The sequence below is a fragment of the Oncorhynchus kisutch genome, linkage group LG9, assembly GCF_002021735.2.
Source record: "Oncorhynchus kisutch isolate 150728-3 linkage group LG9, Okis_V2, whole genome shotgun sequence".
Classification (NCBI taxonomy): domain Eukaryota; kingdom Metazoa; phylum Chordata; class Actinopteri; order Salmoniformes; family Salmonidae; genus Oncorhynchus; species Oncorhynchus kisutch.
The window spans coordinates 10,853,086-10,876,542 of record NC_034182.2 but is presented as its reverse complement, the minus strand read 5'-3'; the positions used below and the strand labels follow the sequence as shown (position 1 = coordinate 10,876,542).

Genomic DNA, 23,457 nt, shown 5'->3' with positions numbered 1-23,457 from the left:
ACAGAGAGATAGTCAAGAGAAAGAAAATGTTGGAAAGCTTACCACTACCTCAATCTCCTTGTCGTTAGGGGACAGGCTGCAATGAGGAAAACAGAGAGTATCACATTATCGGTCACTAGAAAACAAAGCTATGAGTGTCAGTACCTGAGAGCATTTAAATGATTATCTTGTATTGCATCTCTAAAATATGAGGTATTGTACTGTATTGTTGAGTAGCCTACCTGCTTCTGTCACCTACGGTTGAGTCCTCAGAAACAACAGAGGTTTCGACTGGTATGGGACACAGAGAAACGTAGAGAGAGCAAGAGAAAGAGGTTCATTGTTTAAAACATCCAAACATTTTGTCTTGCTATTGATCTCTGTTTTACAATAGAAAGAGAGAGATTAGAAAAACTATAAGTCGACCACACAATGTGACAATTGAATTTTTACTTAAGTCAGTAATTGGACTTATACAATCATCAAAATATTAGGAACGTTATCAGCTGAGGTATCTGGGGTTAACTCACTGTCCTTCTCTGTGGTAACACTGGTTTCACTCAGGTCCTCTTGTACCTTCCCTTCCTCGATGACATCCATACTGTGAGACAGCTCCTGAATGATTGTGGTGAACGTTACACACTCCGTACACACACACACTCTTCCCAGTTCTCGTTCTTATCCTCCGCCTCAGACACACACGATTCTAACGATCTAACAGACTGTATCCAGGAACCAATTGTCACATTATACAGATCTAGCTAGGTACACTGTAGGACTGTCATTCATTCTGCCCAAGCGCTGTGAAGTGCTTCCCTGTGTAGATAAGCACAGAGTTGACTAAAGTGAAAGAATGTTCACTCCCACACAAGGCAGGAAAGACAACATTTTCTCAATAAGTCACAAGGTCATGATACTATTTATGCAAAGTTCTCACTATCACAGAGCTGTCATCTCAAATGATTTGTGCACTAATTTTGATCAGAACCCCTTGTAGTGCACTAGGGATTAGGGTGCTATTTGAGACAGGGTGCCATATATCATTAAATAGACAGCTCACCAGTTCCTTCTTGAACTTGCTCCTGAGAACCAGGGAGTCAGTTTTGGCTCCTGAGGGGTCAGGCGTCATAGCATCCCTTGGACACTGTGATGGGTCAGTGGGTGCAACATTCAGTCCATCCATGGTCTGAGAGCCTACGTCCTCTGCCAGATTGACTGTCCCTGTAGAGACAGTGAAAGGAGTGTTACACACACACACTCCCTCACACACAATATTGGCAGGAGGCCATAGAGCTCTTCTATTTCCTCCTACCTGTCAAGTCCACCTCCACTGTCGGCACCTGCACCACTGACTCCTGTATGCCCTCCTCCTCCTCCTCTAGTACTGGTAACAGGCTGGTGCTGGAACACACACACACACACACACACACACACACACACGAGAGCGCTGCAGCAATTCCACCATGCCAAAACAATTGCACAACTTGCTCTTATCACTACCGTGTGCCTCTATTGAAACTAAAAGCAAGAGTAATGTTCTAAACAATTCCAAACAAAGCCAACATTAACCTAACAGAAAATACATCCCAGCACACAGACAGCATATGTCGGAGGAAATTACACCACTTCCATCATGTAACTAGGACAACCATGTATACACACACACACACTCACCTGTCCTCTGCTAACACTCTCTCAGCCAGCTCGTCCTGGGTTAGCTTCTGAGAAAGAGCGAGAGAGGTGAGAGATCAATGCAGGTGGCCTTGTCACATACTTTCAGCACCATTTGTCAGAGGAAGTTAACGATTGAATAGAGAAACACGCGCACAATTGCATACCGTACCTGTCCCATGGCATCAGAATGTTATCTCTGCTTGGTACAGTGAATATACAAGGATGGAATGGAGAATGCTCATTTCTTACATAATGTACTGGTTGGTGGAGAGCCCTGCAGCGGAGTGTGCGGTGTGTGTGTGTATGTGTGTCGGGGGCTGCGAGTATGAGTGTTGGACAGAGTAAGTGTGGACAACGCATTTACACTGGCAGGGCAGTAAGTAGTGGGGGCGGTGGAATACAACACACACTTCAGCTACGTAAGAGTGGAAGTCACTGACTATATAAAGCTGGACACTTGAGCACAGGGCTATTATACAACTGGTGGGTCTAATCCTGAATGCTGATTGGTTAAAAAGGTAAATGGAACTGTGCATAACAATCAAGAGGAGAATGACACTATAAAACCAACCTCAAATCTCACTGCAAAACAGATTAAAGGGATCTGGATCCCTGCTGTTAAACTCTACACAACCCATGTTTATATACAAAACGGTTATTCAGAAGGGAGGACACGGGACAACCAAAGACCAATTGATTCATGCAACAACCAGTCCCCGACATTGCTTAAGCAAACATGGTGTTGAAGTCAAGCAGATTTGGGCAATAACACCAGTCTTCGTTTCCTGCCACTGAATAACTGCCAAAGCTGATGTTACCATGTGTCATGAAGTGTTCATACAGGCATTATAAAGCTTTAAGTGTGTTCAACCACAACAGTCCCAGGAAATACCACAAAAGTCAGTTGCCAGGGATAGTCATTGCGCCACTAGCCTATGTAAGGACTTCACACCAAGTGAAATTGATATTTAGCAATGATAGAGTAACTTTGTTCACCAATTACATTTTTTGTGAATTGCGAAACAGGCCGCTCATACATCCTGAGCGTTATGTTCCTCAATTCATTCAGCATATTTCAGTAGTAGGCGAGGCCTAGGCTGTCAACACAGAGCGCACTCTTCAGTTTGCGAATCATACAGACTTTGTAACGGCAGTCAAACAAAAGTGAAATGACCAAAGTTGCTAAGCTTGCTAGATAACCTCCAACGAATGACATAATATCTCCTATTTGGCTAAATCGAGTTGATGATTACACAGATAGCAGGTCAGCTCACGAATAACAGAGAAATTAAGAGAGGAAATTTTAAGGTATCTTAAGTTAAGTTAACGGGAACCAATTGGTAAAAAAAAATCCCATATCTACTCTCATACCATTTGCTGATCACACGTTCTCTGCCGAAGCTCTCATACGGGCAGCAATAGGAGTTCAAATGTTAAAACGGTATTTTGACACTTATGAGACATGCTTTAATAATGAAACCTCTGATGATAACTCTAAACGGCATTCCGTTCACTGTGTGCAGTCCGGCAGTGTCAATTATGTGCGTGACTTGAATTGATGGCGACTTTGTGTTTAGTAAACATGTTTGGCTTCCATGCAACAACCTGCTTTGATAATGTGCTATTTTATTTTTTGCCAATCTGATGCTGCACATGTATATTTTGTGGAATTGCGTTAGTGCGACATTGGGGAAAAATATTGTCATTTCCTGGGTCTTGTCATATTTTGATTCCTGGAAATGTGAAGAATGAGACAGTCCTGGGATCCTGGTTATTGTTGTTAACTGGGTTTAAAAAAAACTCACATAAGTCAAACTGTTGATTACTAGCCTACAAAGAGATACATAATAATAATAACAATTATAATTAAATACACATAGAGATGGCTCAAGGTTCAGGCATCAATGGCTACCCTTCAGCAATTAGGGTTCACTGCCTTGCTCAATGGCACAGACAGATTTTTCACCTGGCTCAGGGATTCAAACTAGCAACCTTTCGGTTCCTTGCCCAATGCTCTAACCGCTAGGCTACCTGCTCTCCAGTTTACCAAACTGACAGACAGATCCAGCTCTAACTGCTAGGCTACCTGCTCTCTCACTACTCTCCAGTCTACCAAACTGACAGACAGATCCAGCTCTAACCGCTAGGCTACCTGCTCTCTCACTACTCTCCAGTCTACCAAAATGACAGACAGATCCAGCTCTAACTGCTAGGCTACCTGCTCTCTCACTACTCTCCAGTCTACCAAACTGACAGATAGATCCAGCGCTAACCACACCACAGACAGAAGAAACTTGCACTCTCAACTCGATTGGAAGAAATTTGTTGGCTCCCCCTGGAAACATTTCTCACAGGAGTGCCACTCCGCTGTGCCTACACAGAGCAGGAGACTGGAATAACAGAAATAGCATGCCTGTCTCTGCGGATTGAATCACAGCTAACCCCTGTAACAAGACTGAAATAACCAAACACAAACCGTCTCAGAAAATATAGAGAAAGGTTTACAGTAGACTGCACAATGGTATACACATAAAGATGAAGACTACATTATTACACAGACATAACATATGTGCACAATCTGGAGCTAGGAACCAAATAAGCCATACTTGCCTCTTTTGGCAAAGTTTACAGTGCAGTGAAGCAATTGGGGCAGAATACTCACACAGGAGTTAGGGACCATGGTCCTCCTCCACCCTAACCCCTTCGTCTCTGGGCACAGCCCTCAGCCGACCAGCCCCTGTCCATACCCCTCCATCCCATCCACAACACCAATGAACAGAGAGAGTAAAAGACAGAGAGAGGGAAAGAGCAAGCGATAGAAAAGGGGAAGTCAAGAGGAGAGAGAGATGGTGTCACAGTGGCTGTGACTGTCAATGAAGGAAGTTAGTTTCCCCATCCGTAAAATACTTTCTGTGTATTGTACTGACCTGCGCGTCACTCATATTGGTTGAGGTGATGTTGTCCTCTCCTCCTTTTCCTCTTCCACTGCCATCTGTCTGCTGGGGGCTGACCCAGAGAGAAAGGTGAAAAATCAGTGTCGCTTGGAGCCCAACCAGAGAAATTATAAATGTTTTGGTGGGTGTTTCTCTCTCTCTCTCAGATAGTAGGAAGCAGCTGGGTTCACTGACTGTGACTGAACCAACCTATGAGAGCGGTCACTGCCCCAGCCCCGATTACAGGTGCACCGTGGGTATGCAAAGTATCGCTAAAGGGGCCCAATTACACAGCCAACATTTCCCTCCTCACAGCTTGGAAAACACTAATTTGACTGGCAAATGTGTCCAAAGGAAGAGAAGCGTGCTACAGTGCACTCACACACACAGAAACTACAACTGTACTGTAAAAGCCACTGAGAGCTCCGTTCTCACCTTCCAGTCAGTAAAATGGTCTCATCCATCACAGGGTAAGTGCAGCTGGGAGCTACCATCTCAGCCAGCCTGGGGGGTGGACTGTTCCCAGCAGTGACAGTCCTGTCATGTTCTGGTGAGCCAGGCTGAGGTGTGTCTTGAAGAAGAGGCACTATGGTGTCAGGGCTCATTGTATCTGGACAAAATGGTGAGTAGGAGTCATTAGTGAAATGGCATTGGAGAGGGCCATCCAACTGAATGCCTGAAGAGAAATACTAATTTGCTATATTTGCAGGCTAGAGTGAGTCAGGGATTGCATGGAGCAGAGAGAGAAAGACTGATCAGAGGGGAGGAAGAGAGGGTGTGATGGAGACAGAGTTGGTCTTACCCAATAGAGAAGAGTGGGAGGGAGGGAGTGGATGCTCCTCGGTGTCAACAGCCTGCTGGTGGGTGTCCTCAGGCCCAAAGCATTCTGGTAGTTTGGCACCCTGAGGCACAACACATACAGATTTATTATTTTTTTTTTAAGAAGAAAAGAGTATGAATATGATAAACAGACGAGCATGAATACATAACAGCCACCTGTCCATTCAGTTAATGTGAAAGGATATAGCGATAGACTGGCAAGCAACAATGCCTTTGCTTACCCAACAACAAAGCATAAAAAACAACCTCTTATATCACCTCTGTGTCCGTGTGAGTCCCTGTCCATTCCCTATCGATCCGATTAAGTAAGAAAGCTTGACTTCAGAAGATGAGCCATTCTGTCGTGTCTATCTAGAACTAGTGACATTCGCAAATAAGTCCATTTGGTCGTCAAATAAAAGCAAGGTTGTATGAGCTTTGTCAAGTGGGAGGAAAGTAAAAAAGTATGAGAGAGGAAGATGGAAGGAAAGAGTGTGTTCCAGCCTAGATTGGTCCATGTCCTGTTGTCTACTCACAGAGGTGTGGTTAACACTTCTGCTCCTGTTCCAATACTCTTAAAATGCTTCCTTCCTGTGTTCCTTCCTTGGAGTGGTCACTGATCAGACATGAGAGGACTGGAAAAAGCTACACAAAACCTAAGTGACCAGGATAGATAGGTGATTCATTCAAGGAAGAGGTGAGGGAAGGATGCATGTTCAAAGCACTTGAACGGGGCTTATGACCATTTCCCCTTTTCCTGCCCACCAGCACCAAAGGAAGAAGTGGCCTCTTAAAACTGTCATCGTCATCACATGCACTCCGACGACTACGTAGATCTACATCCCCATTCAAAGCTATGTTCCAAGGTGGGGTTCTACTCAAATGAACACCCATTATTTTTATAATGAAAAACAACCACCAGTCAAACCTTAACAGCGACAGAGCTGTGTTCCATTCACAAAACGCACGACGAGGGCAACCCCTCAAAAACGTGCCTTTTTTGATATGATTATATAGTTCAGTCTTTTAAGTCTGGAGTGGATAACCACCAAACTAATCCAGAGAATCGCTTTAAAGCACACTGACACAGTAAGAGTACATCCACAGTAATAGGTTTTAAAGACTGGCATCTACCTGTGGGGATAGACTGTTCACCCACTGGTCACTGTCTGTTGACGCTGTGGTTTCTGAGAGAAAAGGGCAGAGGGGGGGTAGAGATAGGGAGGGAGGGGGAGAGAGAGACAGGAAGGAAGAAGAAAAGCTAATTAGTTAAAGTTGATCAATCATCTCTGTGATATTCAGCTGGGGTCACTGGCAAGGTCAAACTAAGCCCCACCCACTACCATATTGGACCATAATATTAGACCATTAAACTCCCTGTCTGTGTTAGAGTGGAGAGGCAGTAATAACCACATTCTTTGGGTTCTGGCAGCCAGTGATGCAGGGAGACCACTGGGGATTACTGAACACTTCCACTAGGTTTGGATGACTTTAACACCCGGCCATAGAAGGCTGGGGCCTAGAAGACTTGCCAGCGAACAGCTACACACACACACACACCAGGCTGGGCCGTCTAGGGGCTTTTAACCAGGACACACACACACAGGTCCCTATCAGGAGACCCTGGCCATCTATGGCTGTCCTTGCCACAAACCCCAGAGGGCTTGGTGGGTGTCTGGGCCTGATTCTTCAAGGGTGGCTGAGTGCTCTGTGACTCCAGGGATTACAGGGGTAATCCACACAGGCTTTTGACGGACTCACTAACCCCTGGTTTACCCAGTGCCATAGAGAAAGACCTTACAGGAACTCCTGTAAACTCACTAAAATACAGCCCAATATGGAGTTATAATACGATATCATGATCATTACTAATCTGTGGAATCCTACTCACCTCTCAGATCCTCTCCCTCCGCCTGGTCGGGTTCACTTTTTTCTAAGAGAGGAGAGAGAAGGGAGAACCCCCTCGGTCCCCCCTCCTGTCCCTCTCCCCCCACCACGGTCCACCTCTCCCCCACCTCCTCCTCCTCCTCCTCCCCCTCTCCAGGCTGATCCCCTCTCTCCGTCAGTCTGTCCTCGTCCGTCCTCCCGTCCGTCGGGCCTGTCTCCTGACTCTTGAAGTCCCTGTACGTCTCCACCCCCTCGTTCTTCAGGAAGTCTTGGAGGACAAACTCCTCGTCCCAGTCCAGGTCCTCCCCAGCCTGAGAAAGTAAATAAGCTGAATTAAAACCTGTTCAGGTAATTGATGTAAGGTCAATCAATCCAATCTATTTCTAATGCATTTTTCACATCAGAAGTTGTCAGAGGTTTTCCAGTAACTCTGCCTAGACACCAAAGAGCACGTGATGGTAAACTGATCTTAGACCTGTGCCTATGGGCAATAGACAATAAAGGCACTCACAAAATAACATCGCAGAATAGGAGAGAGATGAACACAGAATATTTTTTCCTGATCAGAAAGTGTGCAAAGTGTCCACACAGCCTCCCACTCCATCCTTCAGCGTCTATTAAATAGCCTCTCCATCTGGATGGAAAACGTACTCCAAAGTTACACAACTATTCACCATCTGAATCAGAGTTCTATTCTCTGCTATGTTCCATGGCTCTCAATGCCTGAGTCCCAACAGTAGCCCAATATCCATTATACCCGACATCTTTTTCTCGCAGACAAGTTGAGTGAAAAGCTAACTTTTTCCTATCTTCATACAACAATATATTCTAGAAATTCAAAAGCTACATGTCATCTGTGGCGCACAGGGGACACCACCTCTTCCCCCATGTCGCCCCATCTCTCAATTAGTCCTACCTGTGGATCATCAGGGTCAGGGGTTTCACAGCTAGCCTCACTGCTGTCCTGTCTACCTCGTCCCTCCCTCCATCTCTGTATCCCTCCCTCTCCCTCCTACCTGTGGGTCTTCGTCGGGGGTCTGGCAGCTGGCCTCCCTGCTGTCCCCCGGGGTATTTAGCTGGTCCAACTCTTCACGCAGCTGCTGCTTCTGATTCTCCTGCTCCTGAACCCTGCATGGACGGACCCACGTAGATTACACACATATTTACACAGAGACACGTGAAAGCAACACCCCCCCCCCATCAGTCTACCCTAAAGTCAAAGATAAAATGGTCACTAGCCACAAATAATCATGCATCCAGTGACTACAAAGCAAATGAACAGATTCACCACTCTCACCCAGCCCATTGACAGCATAGTGAAGGGTCCATAACATAACATACTGTACCCAATCCGCAGGCCCATGCAGTGTCCCATGCTGCTGTTGCCCAGCCTGTACGAGGATGGCAGGAGCTCTGGAGAGCCCCTAACTCCCAGTATCGGACAGCTTCTAACACCCAGTCCAAGAGTAGTCCAGAGTAGTTTAGAGGGCCTGTGCACAGCTGGCTAGCCCAGACAACGTTCCCACAGCCTGGCCTGATAACGGCCCCCCCCTCCCCCTTTTATCCTCCAGAGCAGGGCGGCTGTGTGGAACGGGCCCACGTGGCAGTGAGGCAGCTACAGACAGAGAGCCATACTGGGCCAGGACCCAACCACTACTTAGACAGGTTAGAGGTCACCCAGACAGACCCAGAGCACAGAGAAGCAGACAAATATGACCAGATTCCTCCCTAGATCCCTCCTGCCACAGGGTAGTATCTTAGACAATGACAGCCCCTCCCTCCACACTGTAAACCCTCTCTTATACAAGACCCGCAAAACCTACTTGACCAGTGAGAGAAGAGCAGCACCAGTTCCTCTTGACCCTCACTTCCAACAGGCACACACACACACACTCAACCCCCACTCACCTGACAGACAGGTGTAGTATCTCAGTGCGGGACCTCCTTATGTTGCTGGCCATCTTGATCAGTTCTTTCTCCAGGGAGTCGGTGTACTGGTCCAACTGCTCCAGGCTGAGGCCCCACTCTGACCTCCTCTGATCCAGCTCAGACTGCACCGCCTGGGGGAAAGAAAGGGCAGGGAGTCGGCCTCTTTCTGGAGCTGCTGGGTCTCCGGCAGTCAGACCGATAGTCTATCCAGCAGTACTAGACATACAGTAAAGTGTGTCCATCTCTTAGTCACAGTCAGTGACACTACTGCACTCACTCTTTACACATGAAGAATGTTTACTGTGGACGTGTCTGACGAATGCAGATTGGAGAGAGAAAGGAGGTGGGAGAGAGGAAAGGGAGTGAAGAGAGTGACAGGGAGAGAGAGAGGGGGAATGAAAAAGAGAGTCAGGGGGGGGCAGAGGGAGGCGACAAAGAGAGAACGAGAGAGCAGGAAGAGGGGGAGAGCGTGCGTGTGTGTGTGTGTGTGTGTTGAGAGAGACTGCATTTACGCTACAGCACACTGAGCCGCACAGCATTAATAGGCATTGATGGGCTAGAGATAGTTATATAACATTGTAGATTAGAGATCTCTGGAGAGAAGACAGCGAGAGAGAATGGCCATATTATGTAATCCTATAAAAACTACGAGCAGAGAGAGTCCTATTCAGCTCAAACTCCTCCCTACATTGAACTCAGTAGGGTGCATCTCAATAGCCTAATTGCTCTTTTCCTTGTCTCATTTCCTGTATCTGCATTCTGCACTGATCTGAAAGAACAGGATAAGTGAAAAGCAATATGATGGAAAACCAAAATGGATTTGCTTTCTTCTCTTGCATCTCTGAACCTAGAGAAACACCAACCTCCGCTTTGGCACACATATTTGACCCCCAGCATGCCTACGCACAGACAAACACCTACACACACAGGAGAATATGGAGAGTTCTCTGGTACAGAGTGACTCAGTAACATCCTCCTCTACCACCGGGCTAGATAGCGGGTTGATACACCCACTCTAATGGCTCTCTAGTGTGTGTGTGCGAACGCACGAGAGAGAGATCAAGATAGTGTGTGGGTGGGTGTGGATGCCCCTCACCTGCAGTCTGGGGTCGTTACTAGCCCCTGGTCCTCCATAGTGGTGTATGAGTCCTCTGAGTGTTGACAAGACGGAGAGGCCCTCGTCCTTAAAATCTCTCTTCTGAAAACAAACAGAAAAACATGTGTTTCAGGCGTAACTACTTTAAGTAATAATCAAATTTAGTTTGCTATGGAAGAAAATTAGTAATGTATCTACACCGCATAGTCAAAGAACAATGACATCATAGACGCACACAAAGTCATTTTCTCCATGCACACTGCTTTTAAAATGTGTGCTGGTTAGATACCAGTCCCTGCATAGTGTATTGAGTGCATAATTAGGACAGTAAGGGCTGAAGATATATAATGAATTATCAGGACTGCTGTATCTATAGTGTACAATTGGGACAATGTCTGCTGTATCTACTGTATACAGTACCAGTTTGTTAACGAGGCTCTTGAACTCCAGGGACATCTGGTCAGGTGTGGGGCCCTGCAGGAGCAGTAACACCTCCCTGTCCAGAGTCTCATCTAGCGCAGATGCAAAGCTCAGCGGCGACACACACTCCGCACCCTGGAAATAAAACAACACGACTTGGTCATTAACCCTGAAGGGGATAGGCTGATGGTGTCAGTATACTACAGCCTAATAGGGTCCCTGGAGCTGATGTTTTGGGTGAATACAGTGGGGTTGGTCCTCGAAGGTGTGAGCGTACTCAAACAGAGAGAGCAGGTGTTCAACTCACAGGCCTCAAACATGGAACGAGGGGATATATTTAACTGACCTCCGGAGGTGTTTGAGCAAGGGCCAGTTCTGTCTGCAGGGATCCTGAAGTGCTCTGGTTCAACCTGTACGCCACCGACAGGGAGAGACCTGCACTGCAAGAGGGAGATAGAGGGAGCGAGAATGCAAAGAGACAGAATGAGAAAGGAGAAAAAAAAGAATGTCATTCCACTCCACAGAGAAAAGACGGCTTCACGGCAGAGAGAGAGAGAGAGAGAGAGAGAGAGAGCAAACCAAACAGAACAAAATACGAAGACAAAAGGACAACAGAGAGAATACACATCATTCCCCAATCCTGCTACTAGAATATTCCAAGGTGCCATCTCTAGTACAGTGTACTTACACTGCCAAGTCTGGCTGCATCATGTGCATCTGTCTCTCCAGCTTGGTTTTGTCTGCTCTCAACAGCTGTCAGAGACAACAACAACAGACATCAAACACGGTTAGATAACACTACTGCTGCAGCTAATACATATTCACTGCAGCTGACAGATAGACAGAAAGGCATGGATAATCATAGTGCACTGCTGAGAGAGAGAGACAGAAATACTTTTAATACCCCCTTTTCACCCCAATTTCGTGGTATCCAATTGGTTGTTACGGTCTTGTCTCATCGCTGCAACTCCCGTATGGAACCGGGAGAGGTGAAGGTCGAGAGCCATGCGCCCTCCGAAACACAACCCAACCAAGCTGCACTGCTTCTTGACACAATGCCCACTTAACCCAGAAGCATCCATGTATCGGAGGAAACACTGTGCACCTGGCAACCGTGTCAGCATGCACTGCGTCCGGCCCGCCACAGGAGTCGCTAGTGTGCGATGGGACAAGGTCATCCCTGCCGGTCAAACCCTCCCCTAACCCAGACTACGCTGGGCTAATTGTGCACCACCCCATGGGTCTCCCTGTCTCCCGGCTGCCACAGAGCCTGGACTCGAACCCACAATCTCTAGTGGCACAGCTAGCACTGCGATGCAGTGTCTTAGACGACTGCGCCACTCGGGAGGCCTGACAAATACTTTTGCAGAGCTCTCTGGTCGGCAGTTCAGAGCAGTGGGATACAGTGTTGTCGCTTGTACCCATCCACTCCTTTATGATCTGGTGCATGGGAGTAGCGGCTAAGGGGAGATTTGGGATAGGGTAAAGATTTCCAGACAGCCTCCTCACCTCTGTGACCGACGAGTACTCCACCACGGCACCCTTCAGCTCCTCAATCTGTCTGCACTTCTGTAGAGGGGCGACAACACGACAGCAATATTTTTGATTTTCATCAACAATATCATATTTCCCCCAGGACAATGTCTTAGAAACGTTCTGAATGTACAGTCATATGAATGAACAGATCAAAAAAATTTAAGATCAGAAGGCTTCCATGCCCTGAAGCCTGGGTTATTACTGATCTCAGGACCCAATCTACAATGCGACTTTCGCTTTGTACAGCCGTGTTACCATGGCGAATGTAGGGGACAGCACAGCTACAATAATGATACAGCTTTATTCATTACTGAACAGATATTGAACAAAAGTACTAGAAAGAAAATGTTTGTTTTTTTATTCAGATGATACTGACCTGGAGTATGAGGGCTTCCTTTTCACTCACGACCGCATCGAAGGAATGGTTTTGGACCTGTGGATGAGAGAACAGACACTCCACCATGACACCGCTGGCACTCATCCAGGACACAGACAGACCAATCAGAAGCAGGCGTTGGGATCACTTTGATCCTAAAAAGCCAGTTACGTAGGTCCATAGCACTGCACTCCAGGCCTTTTCAGAAGACCATGAAAGGCAAAACAAACATTATCACAGCCTTTATTTTACTTCTAGGTGCAGTTGACCAGAAACAGATTGCTAAGAAGCATTCTAAACTGAGAACCTTAATTGAAAGTGATTTTTGTTGTTGTTGGCGAGAACTAGGCTTAATCTGTTTCCAGGAAACCGCTTTCCAGTTGCCTACCTTGAATGGCTTATTCCCTCGATGGTACAATAGCTTTTATTCACTGCAGACACACAACAGTTATGTGGACCCACCTGCAGCTCAGCATTTAGGTCACACAGTTCAATCATCCTCTTCTGGAGGTCATCCATCTCCATGGTGACCTTGATGTTCTAGTCCAAAAGGTAGAGGGGGGTAGGAGGAGGGAGAGATGAGTAATTCTACCCAAAAGAGATGGATTATTTGACCCTACCATGTCACCTAACAGCAGACAAGGTACATAAGACTAGATAGCTATGGAATGGCATTTCCTAAATCGGTGTTTTCCAAACCTGGTCCTCCAGTACTCCCAACAGTACACATTTATATTGTGACACATCGGAGTCATCTTGTCAACTAATCGTCAAGCCCACAATTAGTTGAATGGGGTGTGTTTGTCAAGGGCTACAACGAAACTGTGTACCATTGGAGGTACTCGAGGACCAGGGTCGGGAAACACTGTCCTTGATCCTGGGAAAACAGCAGAGGGGAAGTTCCCAGGGGAAGCAGGTAGTCCTGCTGCTTTGTTGTTGTGTCGCCCTAGTAGCCACTTCCCTGATCAATGACACTGATTGGTCGGAAAGCACTCTCCTGATGACTTGCCACCAAATCCATCTCTCATTAAAGGAATGACAACCACATGGAAGCACTTGAGGGACCTTCTAGGTGCCTCCGATTAAATTCATGATAAAGTAATGAAATGACCCAGGATCAATGTAGATCTTGCCAAAAGGGGTTCTGTGTGCAGAGAGAAAGGTATCCAGTACAGTACCTCATCCTGAAGACAGCTTATCTTTGCAATCAGACTCTGGTTCTCTCTCTCCTGTTGGGGAGATGTTGGGTTAGTATATGGCTCTGGACATTGTATAGTTGCATACAGGTAACTGCCAAATTAAACACCATAACGAGCCAGCTTCAGTGCACCTTGGCATAGATTCTACAAGTGCCTGGCACACTATTGGAGGGATGCGACACCCTTCTTCAATGAGAAATTCCATAATTTGGTGTTTTGTTGGTTGTGGTGGAAAATGCTGTCTCAGGCGCTGCTCCAGAATCTCCCTTAAGTGTTCAATTGGGTTGAGATCTGGTAACAGATTTTTTTAAATTGAACCTTCATTTAATTAGGCAAGTCAGTTAAGAACAAATTCTTATTTACAATGACGGCCTACCGGGGAACAGCAGATTAACTGCCTTGTTCAGGGGCAGAACAACAGACCTTGTCAGCTCGGGGATTTGATCCAGCAACCTTTCGGTTACTGGCCCAACGCTCTAACCACTAAGCTACCTGCCATGACATATGGTTAAAATCGTTTTCATTCTCATCAAACCATTCAGTGACCACTCGTGCCTTGTGAATGGGGGCATTAGGAACCACACCTGTGTGGAAGCACCTGTTTTCAATATACACTGAACAAAAATATAATGTAAAGTGTTGGTCCCATGTTTTATGAGCTAAAAATAAAAGATCACATAAAATGTTCCATTCCCATGTATTTGTCTCAAATGTTGTGCACGAAATTGTTTACATCCCTATTAGTGAGCATTTCTCCATTGCCAAGATAATCCGTCCACCTGACAGGTGTGGCATATCAAGAAGCCGATTAAACAGCATGATATTACATAGGTGCACCTTGTGCTGGGGACAATAAAAGGCCACTAAAATGTACCGTTTTGTCACAACACAATGCCACAGATGTGTCAAGTTGAGAGTGCATGCAACTGGCATGCTGACTGCAGGAATGTCCACCAGAGCTTTTGCCAGAGAATTGAATGTTAATTCCTCTACCATAAGCCGACTCCATCGTTTTAGAGAATTTGACAGTACGTCCAACTGGCCTCAACCACAGACCACGTGTAACAATGCCAGCTCAGGACCTCCACATCCGGTATTTTTCACCTGCGGGTCATCTGAGACCAAACACAGACAGCTAATGAAACTGTGGGTTTGCACAACTGAAGAACGTCTGCACAAACCTTTTCAGGGAAGCTCATCGGAGTGCTCGTAGTCCTCACCAGGGTGTTGACCCGACTGCAGTTCGGTGCCGTAACCAACTTCAGTGGGCAAATTCTCACCTTTTTGATGACCACTGGAGAAATGTGCTCTTCACGGATGAATCCCTGTTTCAACTGTACCGGGCAGATGGCAGACAGTACGGCGTTGTGTGGGCGAGGTGTTTGCTGACGTCAACATTGTGAACAGAGGGCCCCATGGAGGAGATGGGATTATGCTATGGGCAGGCATACTGTAAGCTATGGACAACGAAGACAATTGCATTTAAATCGATGGCAATTTGAATGTACAGAGACACAGTGACGAGATCCTGATGCTCATTGTCATGTCACTCATCAGCCGCCATCACCTCATGTTTCAACATAATGCACGGCCCCATGTTGCAAGGACATGCACACAATTCCCGGGAAGCTGAAAATGTCCCAGTTCTTCCATGGCCTGCATACTCAAACATGTCACACATTGAGCAAGTTCGGGATCCTCTGGATCGACGTATACAACAGCGGGCTCCAGTTCCCGCCAATATCCAGCAACTTCACACAGCCATTGAAGAGTGGGACAACATTCCACAATCAACAGTCTGATCAACTCTATGCGAAAGAGATGTGTCTCGCCGCATTAATGGTGGCACACTAGATACCGACTGGTTCTCTGATCCAAGCCCCCTACCTTTTCTTTAAGGTATCTGTGACCAACAGATGCATATCTGTATTCCCAGTCATATGAACTCCATAGATTAGGTCCTAATGAATTTATTTAAAATCGACTGATTTCCTTATATAAACTGTAACTCTGTAAAATCTTTGAAATTGTTGCATGTTGCGTTTTGTTCAGTGTCGATGGTTGAATAGCATAACAGTGGACATGGTGTGTGTGTATATATACCATATGTTTACACTGAGCCGAGGCCCTGGCTCTGCCCTCCTCTGTACAGCTCAGACTCATCTTCATCTCCTCCACCTCATCCTTCAACATCTTCTCCTTCTGCGCCAGCTGCTGGCCTCTACAGGGGGGAGAGAGGGACATTATAATTGGGGATGAGTGTGTGTGTGTGTGTGTGTGTGTGTGTGTGTGTGTGTGTGTGTGTGTGTGTGTGTGTGAGAGAGAGGCCTAATAGGAGGTTAAATTAAGGAGAATTGAATAGGAAGATAGGCATTTTAAAAAGTGCATGTGTGACCGCGTGTGTGTCTGCATCTGTTGGTGTGCGTGTGTACAATCCTTACAGTCTGGCCTGTGACTTGAGCTCCTCGTTCTCCTCTGCTAGTTTCTGGTTATGGTCCTCCATGGTCTCCATGCTCTGCTTCAGCTTCCTCACCTCCTGCTGAAGCTTCTGGTTACTGAACTGCAGGTCGGACACACAGAACACCAGGTCTGACGTCTCACTGGGGAGGAATACACACAACAGGGTAAAACACGGTTAGTCAAATGTAGAAATTGGACAATGTCACACACGCACACCCGAACATTACTTACAGATCTGCTCGTGACACCTCCCCTCCGAATGCCTCCAGACTGCCTGAGGTCATGTTCAGCAGGACAGACCTCTTAACTAACGGAGAGAAGACAGAGAGAGATGAGTGAGAGAAGGAGAGAAATTATCTATGTTTAGAGAACGAGGGAGAAAACACATTGATTTGATCAAATAATGAGACAGAAGTAGACGCTCTCTTAGATGGAGAACAGAGAGAGAGATGGAGAGAGGGCAACATGGCTACTTGGAGACATCGTACAAGAGAAAATCCACAACTGGAAAAACTTTGAGCCTCAGAACATTCATCCGTTTCTCTGATTAGTCCTCTAATGTCTGTGTCAACTCACCTGACAGGTTGTCTCAGAGTCTGACAGACTACAGTCGAAGTCGGAAGTTTACATACAACTTGGCCAAATACATTTAAACTCAGTTTGTCACAATTCCTGACATTTAATCCTAGTACAAATTCAATTTTAGGTCAGTTAGGATCACCAATTGTGCAAGTTCTCCCACTTAAAAATATGAGAGAGGCCTGTAATTTTCATCATAGATAAATTTCAAATATGACAGACAAAGTGGAAAAATAAATTCATAAAATCACATTGTAGGATTTCTAATGAATTTATTTGCAAATTATGGTGGAAAATAAGTATTTGGTCACCTACAAACAAGCAAGATGTCTGGCTCTCACAGACCTGTAACAACTTCTTTAAGAGGCTCCTCTGTCCTCCACTCGTTACCTGTATTAATGGCACCTGTTTGAACTTGTTATCAGTATAAAAGACACCTGTCCACAACCTCAAACAGTCACACTCCAAACTCCACTATGGCCAAGACCAAAGAGCTGTCAAAGGACACCAGAAACAAAATTGTATACCTGCACCAGGCTGGGAAAACTGAATCTGCAATAGGTAAGCAGCTTGGTTAGAAGAAATCAACTGTGGGAGCAAGTATTAGGAAATGGAAGACATACAAGACCACTGATAATCTCCTTCGATCTGGGGCTCCACGCAAGATCTCACCCCGTGGGGTGATCACAAGAACGGTGAGCAAAAATCCCAGAACCACACGGGGGGACCTAGTGAATGACCTGCAGAGAGCTGGGACCAAAGTAACAATGCCTACCATCAGTAACACACTACGCCGCCAGGGACTCAAATCCTGCAGTGCCAGACGTGTCCCCCTGCTTAAGCCAGTACATGTCCAGGCCCGTCTGAAGTTTGCTAGAGAGCATTTGGATGATCCAGAAGAAGATTGGGAGAATGTCATATGGTCAGATGAAACCAAAATAGAACTTTGTGGTAAAAACTCAACTCGTCGTGTTTGAAGGACAAAGAATGCTGAGTTGCATCCAAAGAACACCATACCTACTGTGAAGCATGGGGGTGGAAACATCGTGCTTTGGGGCTGTTTTTCTGCAAAGGGACCAGGACGACTGATCTGTGTAAAGGAAAGAATGAATGGGGCCATGTATCGTGAGATTTTGAGTGAAAACCTCCTCCTGTCAGCAAGGGCATTGAAGATGAAACGTGGCTGGGTCTTTCAGCATGAAAATGATCCCAAACACACCGCCCGGGCAACGAAGGAGGGGCTTCGTAAGAAGCATTTCAAGGTCCTGGAGTGGCCTAGCCAGTCTCCAGATCTTAACCCCATAGAAAATCTTTGGAGGGAGTTGAAAGTCTGTGTTGCCCAGCAACAGCCCCAAAACATCACTGCTCTAGAGGAGATCTGCATGGAGGAATGGGCCAAAATACCAGCAACAGTGTGTGAAAACCTTGTGAAGACTTACAGAAAATGTTTGACCTCTGTCATTGCCAACAAAGGGTATATAACAAAGTATTGAGATAAACTTTTGTTATTGACCAAATACTTATTTTCCACCATAATTTGCAAATAAATTCATAAAAAAATCCTACAATGTGATCTTCTGGATTTTCTTTCTAATTTTGTCTGTCAGAGTTGAAGTGTACCTATGATGAAAATTACAGGCCTCTCATCTTTTTAACTGGGAGAACTTGCACAATTGGTGGCTGACTAAATACTTTTTTGCCCCACTGTATTTCTTTCATCACATTCCCAGTGGGTCAGAAGTTTACATACACTCAATTAGTATTTGGTAGCATTGCCTTTAAATTGTCTAACTTGGGTCAAACATTTCAGGTAGCCTTCCACAAGCTTCCCACAATAAGTTGGGTGAATTTTGGCCGATTCCTCCTGACAGAGCTGGTGTAACTGAGTCAGGTTTGTAAGCCTCCTTGCTCGCACATGCTTTATCAGTTCTGCCCAAATTTTCTATAGGATTGAGGTCAGGGCTTTGTGATGGCCACTCAAATACCTTGACTTTGGTGTCCTTAAGCCATTTCGTCACAACTTTGGAAGTATGGTCATTGTCCATTTGGAAGACCCATTTGCAACCAAGCTTTAACTTCCTGACTGATGTCTTGAGATGTTGCTTCAATATATCCACTTAATTGTCCATCCTCATGACGCCATCTATTTTGTGAAGTGCACCAGTCCCTCCTGCAGCAAGGCACCCACACAACATGATGCTGCCACCACCGTGCTTCACGGTTGGGAGGGTGTTCTTCAGCTTGCAAGCCTCCACCTTTTTCCTCCAAACATATTTGTCATTATAGCCAAACAGTTCTATTTTTGTTTCATAAGACCAAAGGACATTTCTCCAAAAGGTACGATCTTTGTCCCCATGTGCAGTTGAAAACCGTAGTCTGGCTTTTTAATGGCGGTTTTGGAGCAGTGGCTTCTTCCTTGCTGAGCAGCCTTTCAGGTTATGTCGATATAGGACTTGTTTTACTGTGGATATAGATACTTTTGTACCCGTTTCCTCCAGCATCTTCACAAGGTCCTTTGCTGTTGTTCTGGGATTGATTTGCGTTCAAAGTACGTTCATCTCTAGGAGACAGAACGTGTCTCCATCCTGAGCGGTATGACGGCTGCGTGGTCCTATGGTGTTAATACTTGCGTACTATTGTTTGTACAGATGTATGTGGTACCTTCAGACATTTGGAAATTGCTCCCAGACTTGTGGAGGTCTACAACATTTTTTCTGAGGTCTTGGCTGATTTCTTTTGATTTCCCATGATGTTAAGCAAAGAGGCACTGAGTTTGAAGGTAGGCCTTGAAATACATCCACAGGTACATCTCCAAATGACTCAAATTAAGTCAATAAGCCTATCAGAAGCTTCTAAAGCCATGACATTATTTTCTGGAATTTTCCATCCAAGCTGTTTAAAGGCACAGTCAACTTAGCGTATGTAAACTTCTGACCCACTGGAATTGTGATACACTTAATTATAAGTGAAATAATCTGTCTGTAAATAATTATTGGAAATTTGACTTGTGTCATGCAAAGTAGATGTCCTAACCGACTTGTCAAAACTAAAGTGTGTTAACAAGAAATTTGTGGCGTGGTTGAAAAATGAGTTTTAATGACTCCAACCTAAGTGTATGTAAACTTCCGACTTCAACTGTATATGTCTGTGTCAACACTCACCTGACAGGTTGTCTCGGAGTCTGACAGAATCTTGAGTCAGGTCCTCTGGTGTGTCGTCCCTGTAGTTGTGGTGAAGACAAGGAGACAGACACCCAGAAACATGACATTACACAGTCACAATATCCCAGGCTTACTTACACACACAGCCAGGAATGCAGAGGTTAATGTATCGGTTACCACACTAAAAGTGGCAAAAGCTTATCTAACAGACAAGCTCTTTGATAAGCATATTCGGCTGCAAAAATTGGTATCCATTTGCCCTTGCAACAGAACACATGAACTAGAACACAGCGCCCTCTACAGGAAAATGTGGGACAAGATGACAGGCACTGCTATGTAGTGCACTACGTTTGACCAGAGCCCTGGTTAAAAGTAGTGCACTACGTTTGACCAGAGCCCTGGTTAAAAGTAGTGCACTATTAAAAAAGGGAAGAGTGCCATTTGGGGGACACAGAAAACCGCTCCAGTACTCATTCTTTCTGCAGTCATCTATCCACTCCTTCATGATGGCGTGGTAGGTGTCCAAGTCTATGGAGACATCTTTGTGCTCTGGGTCCAGCATATTACACAGGTCCTCCAGCCCACTGTCCTCAGAACCACGGCTGGTGGTGTGGCGCAGGTAGTCCACGATACAAGACACATACACCTTACCTGAAGGAGCAGGAGGGGGCCAGGTTACTGTCTTTATCATAGTAATTTACTGGGTTACTGTGGTCAGTCTGTTAACTAGCATGGTAAGGGACCTCCCAAGGCCCGGGCATCATAGCAATCTCCTTCCTCCGCCTGAGGTTCTTCAGTAACAGCTTTCAGTAAACAAAACAGGACAGTAAAGAGAACCACCCACAGGGAATCTAGAGCACTTGTACCACGTCATTGACTGCTTCACAAACAAAGAAGAGAAAGCAGACTTGGCTACACCCCAGTGGAGCAAATTATTGACTGCCTTTTTTACAAAACATTATCACAGTGAGTGTGTGTATGAGATTGTGCCTCCTACTGTGTGTGTTCGATACTGTGAGTCTGGATAGAAGTGTGTGTACTTCACAATGTGCTAGATTTGATATTCCCAGTGTAATTCTGTGTTCAATATATATTGGATACTTTGAGAGTTCAGTACTGTATGTGAGTGAGTGCGTACCTCTGCGCTGGGTGTCACAAGCGTGGAAAATGGTGTCTAATAAATCCTCTTCGCAGATCAGACTGACCTCAGCCATCTCCTTTTGGTTCTCAGGGGACATGGCTCCTACACACACACACACACACACACACACACGTTCTGTAACTACACTGGCCAATCGCCAATCCATCAACAGACATTAGCGGCCAAGAAACATGATTGCTCTGTCAGTTGCATAACTTTCCTTGAGGCAAGATAATAAAATGCACATAATGTGTAAGAGATGGCGAATGGAAAGGAGTGTGTGAGAGGCCTGAGGAATGCTGTGATCAATAATCCACCATTGATATCATTGTTCACTGAGAACTGAGCAGTGCTTTCATAATCCCACAGTGAGTGTGTGTATTCCCCTTACCATCTCCCATGGACAGTCTCTTGACAACCAGGGCTGGGTAAGGCAGTTCACTCTGCAGCAGGTTGGCAGTGGCGTCCGAAGAGCAGAAGTTGAGGTTATAGGACAGCAGGCTATGTGCAGGTGTGTGAGTTTGGGACAGAGATGGGGTCCTGTGCCTCTCACTGCCGTCAGACCCTGTCCCCTCCTCAGGCTGAGTAAACTGGGGACCGTGAGAGAAGCTAAAAACCGTGTCTCCAGTCTGGACAGCTGGGGTGGAGCAGATCCTCTGCCATCCTCTCCCTTGCCCTCCTAACCCCACCCCTACCCCCCTCCACTCCCCGGGATTACTGGTGATTGTGAAAGTAGAATTGACTGGGGTTGGGGGGTTCATGGTGGGGTTGACAGGGGTGGAGTTGGGACAGTGGGAGCTCCTGGGAAGCTGGGATGAACCCTTGGGGGTTAACAGCCCCTCCCTCTCGCGCTTCTTCATGATAACTTCCAGGTTGCGGTGCAAGCCGGACTGGGGGCTGTCGTAACTGCTGGAAGTGAATTTTGGGATCTGGAAGGGCGAGGAGGGGTTAACCTCACGGTCGTGCCGCTGGATGGTCTGCAGCTTACGACAGATGCTGTCAACAGGGTTGTGGCGTTGGCGATGGGTCACTCCAAGGTCCATGCTGGAGCAGGGGGTGACAACAGGACAAGAGCTAGAGAGGAGAGAGGCTGTCATTGGAGACCGACCGTCATTGTAAATATTAATTTGTGCTTAATTGACCTGCCTGGTAAAATAAATCATTAAAAAGGAGACAGGCATGGTGAAAGGAGAGGAATTATACTGATAGTCCATCACACCACATACTTCAAGTTCATCACATTTCAGACATCCCAAATAGACTACAGTTGTTGATTGAGGTTGTTGTAGTATATCGTTCTTGTGTGTAGAGTATAGGGTTATAGTTTTTAAATGGGAGCAACAGAGAACAGCACACCAGCAGTCTACCTGGATAAAAAATAACGAGCTTACTTGAGCCACTAACTGAAAGGACACTTATTATTAAATCAAATATTTTGTAAACTAACAAATGTTTCTAAAAACATGAAACTAACAAGAGTGATTGTTACCCTAATATATATTTTGTTGACAAGACAAAAATGTTGTTGCCTTGTGTTATGCAAAATAGCATGACAACGACTACCATGAATAATTGACGCCAATTTTCTTTTCATTTTTTCAATAAATATGAACGACAGACTGTCGTAGTTTATACTTGGATTTTGATGTAGGCTACTAACCTCTCTTTACCGTGTAGCTCTCTTTTGTCAACGTAAATAGTCCTCGTTGAAGTCTCAATTCGCTTGATAAAGCCTTCAAAGTCAAACCACACTCAGAAATCAATCAAAGCGCTTGAGCGACGTGAATGCAATTTGAAAGGGACGAGGTAGAACCCTCATCTAAAACCAAGCCAACACTGACCCTATGTGGCCAATAATATTGTTGCATCCCCATTTGATCACAGACCTACAGACTCACCAGTCGAACGTCAGTTATTTTGCAGTGTAAAAATTCACAATTGGAGATGTGTGATTGGAGAAAGTGGTAAAAACCAACAAATACGTCGTACCACCGGCCACGGGGGTTGTCTATGAAGTTGATTACAGTGCCCTGCTGTGGTGTAAAGTACTTAAGTAAAAATACTTTAAAGCACGTTTTTTGGGGTATCTGTATTGTACTATTGATAGTTTTGTAACTTTTACTTCACAATATTCCTAAAAATAATAATGTACTTTTTACGCCATACATTTTCCCTGACACCCAAAAGTACTCGTTGCATTTTGAATATTTAGCAGGACAGAATATTATCCAATTCTCACACTTATCCAGAGAACATCCCTGGTCATCC

At 45.6% G+C, this 23,457-nt stretch overlaps 1 protein-coding gene across 11 annotated transcripts in view; it reads right to left on the bottom strand.

Moving 5' to 3' along the window:
- Positions 1-22,978, bottom strand: part of LOC109896307 (lymphoid-restricted membrane protein) — a 28,558-nt gene extending 5,580 nt beyond the window's left edge. For 4 of the 11 annotated variants that reach the window (XM_031831854.1, XM_020490565.2, XM_031831859.1 and 1 more), the window contains exons 1-29: positions 22,850-22,977; positions 21,581-22,263; positions 21,187-21,291; positions 20,519-20,699; positions 20,049-20,107; positions 16,540-16,615; positions 16,290-16,448; positions 15,952-16,069; positions 13,828-13,878; positions 13,112-13,189; positions 12,650-12,706; positions 12,247-12,306; positions 11,426-11,490; positions 11,084-11,177; positions 10,738-10,872; positions 10,318-10,419; positions 9,201-9,352; positions 8,309-8,420; positions 7,297-7,603; positions 6,540-6,592; positions 5,389-5,488; positions 5,022-5,196; positions 4,581-4,659; positions 1,654-1,700; positions 1,292-1,380; positions 1,040-1,200; positions 510-594; positions 222-270; positions 49-76 (exon numbers count right to left, since the gene is read on the bottom strand). In XM_031831854.1, the coding sequence (XP_031687714.1) occupies positions 49-76; positions 222-270; positions 510-594; positions 1,040-1,200; positions 1,292-1,380; positions 1,654-1,700; positions 4,581-4,659; positions 5,022-5,196; positions 5,389-5,488; positions 6,540-6,592; positions 7,297-7,603; positions 8,309-8,420; positions 9,201-9,352; positions 10,318-10,419; positions 10,738-10,872; positions 11,084-11,177; positions 11,426-11,490; positions 12,247-12,306; positions 12,650-12,706; positions 13,112-13,189; positions 13,828-13,878; positions 15,952-16,069; positions 16,290-16,448; positions 16,540-16,615; positions 20,049-20,107; positions 20,519-20,699; positions 21,187-21,291; positions 21,581-22,232 (3,429 nt within the window). In that variant the 5' untranslated portion in view covers positions 22,233-22,263; positions 22,850-22,977. Of the gene's footprint in view, positions 1-42; positions 77-221; positions 271-509; positions 595-1,039; positions 1,201-1,291; positions 1,381-1,653; positions 1,701-4,580; positions 4,660-5,021; positions 5,197-5,388; positions 5,489-6,539; positions 6,593-7,296; positions 7,604-8,308; positions 8,421-9,200; positions 9,353-10,317; positions 10,420-10,737; positions 10,873-11,083; positions 11,178-11,425; positions 11,491-12,246; positions 12,307-12,649; positions 12,707-13,111; positions 13,190-13,827; positions 13,879-15,951; positions 16,070-16,289; positions 16,449-16,539; positions 16,616-20,048; positions 20,108-20,518; positions 20,700-21,186; positions 21,292-21,580; positions 22,280-22,849 lie in introns of all 11 variants that reach the window. The other 7 variants (XM_031831852.1, XM_031831856.1, XM_031831858.1 and 4 more) reach the window with 5 other exon arrangements.
- Between the last annotated feature and the right edge of the window lie 479 nt (positions 22,979-23,457).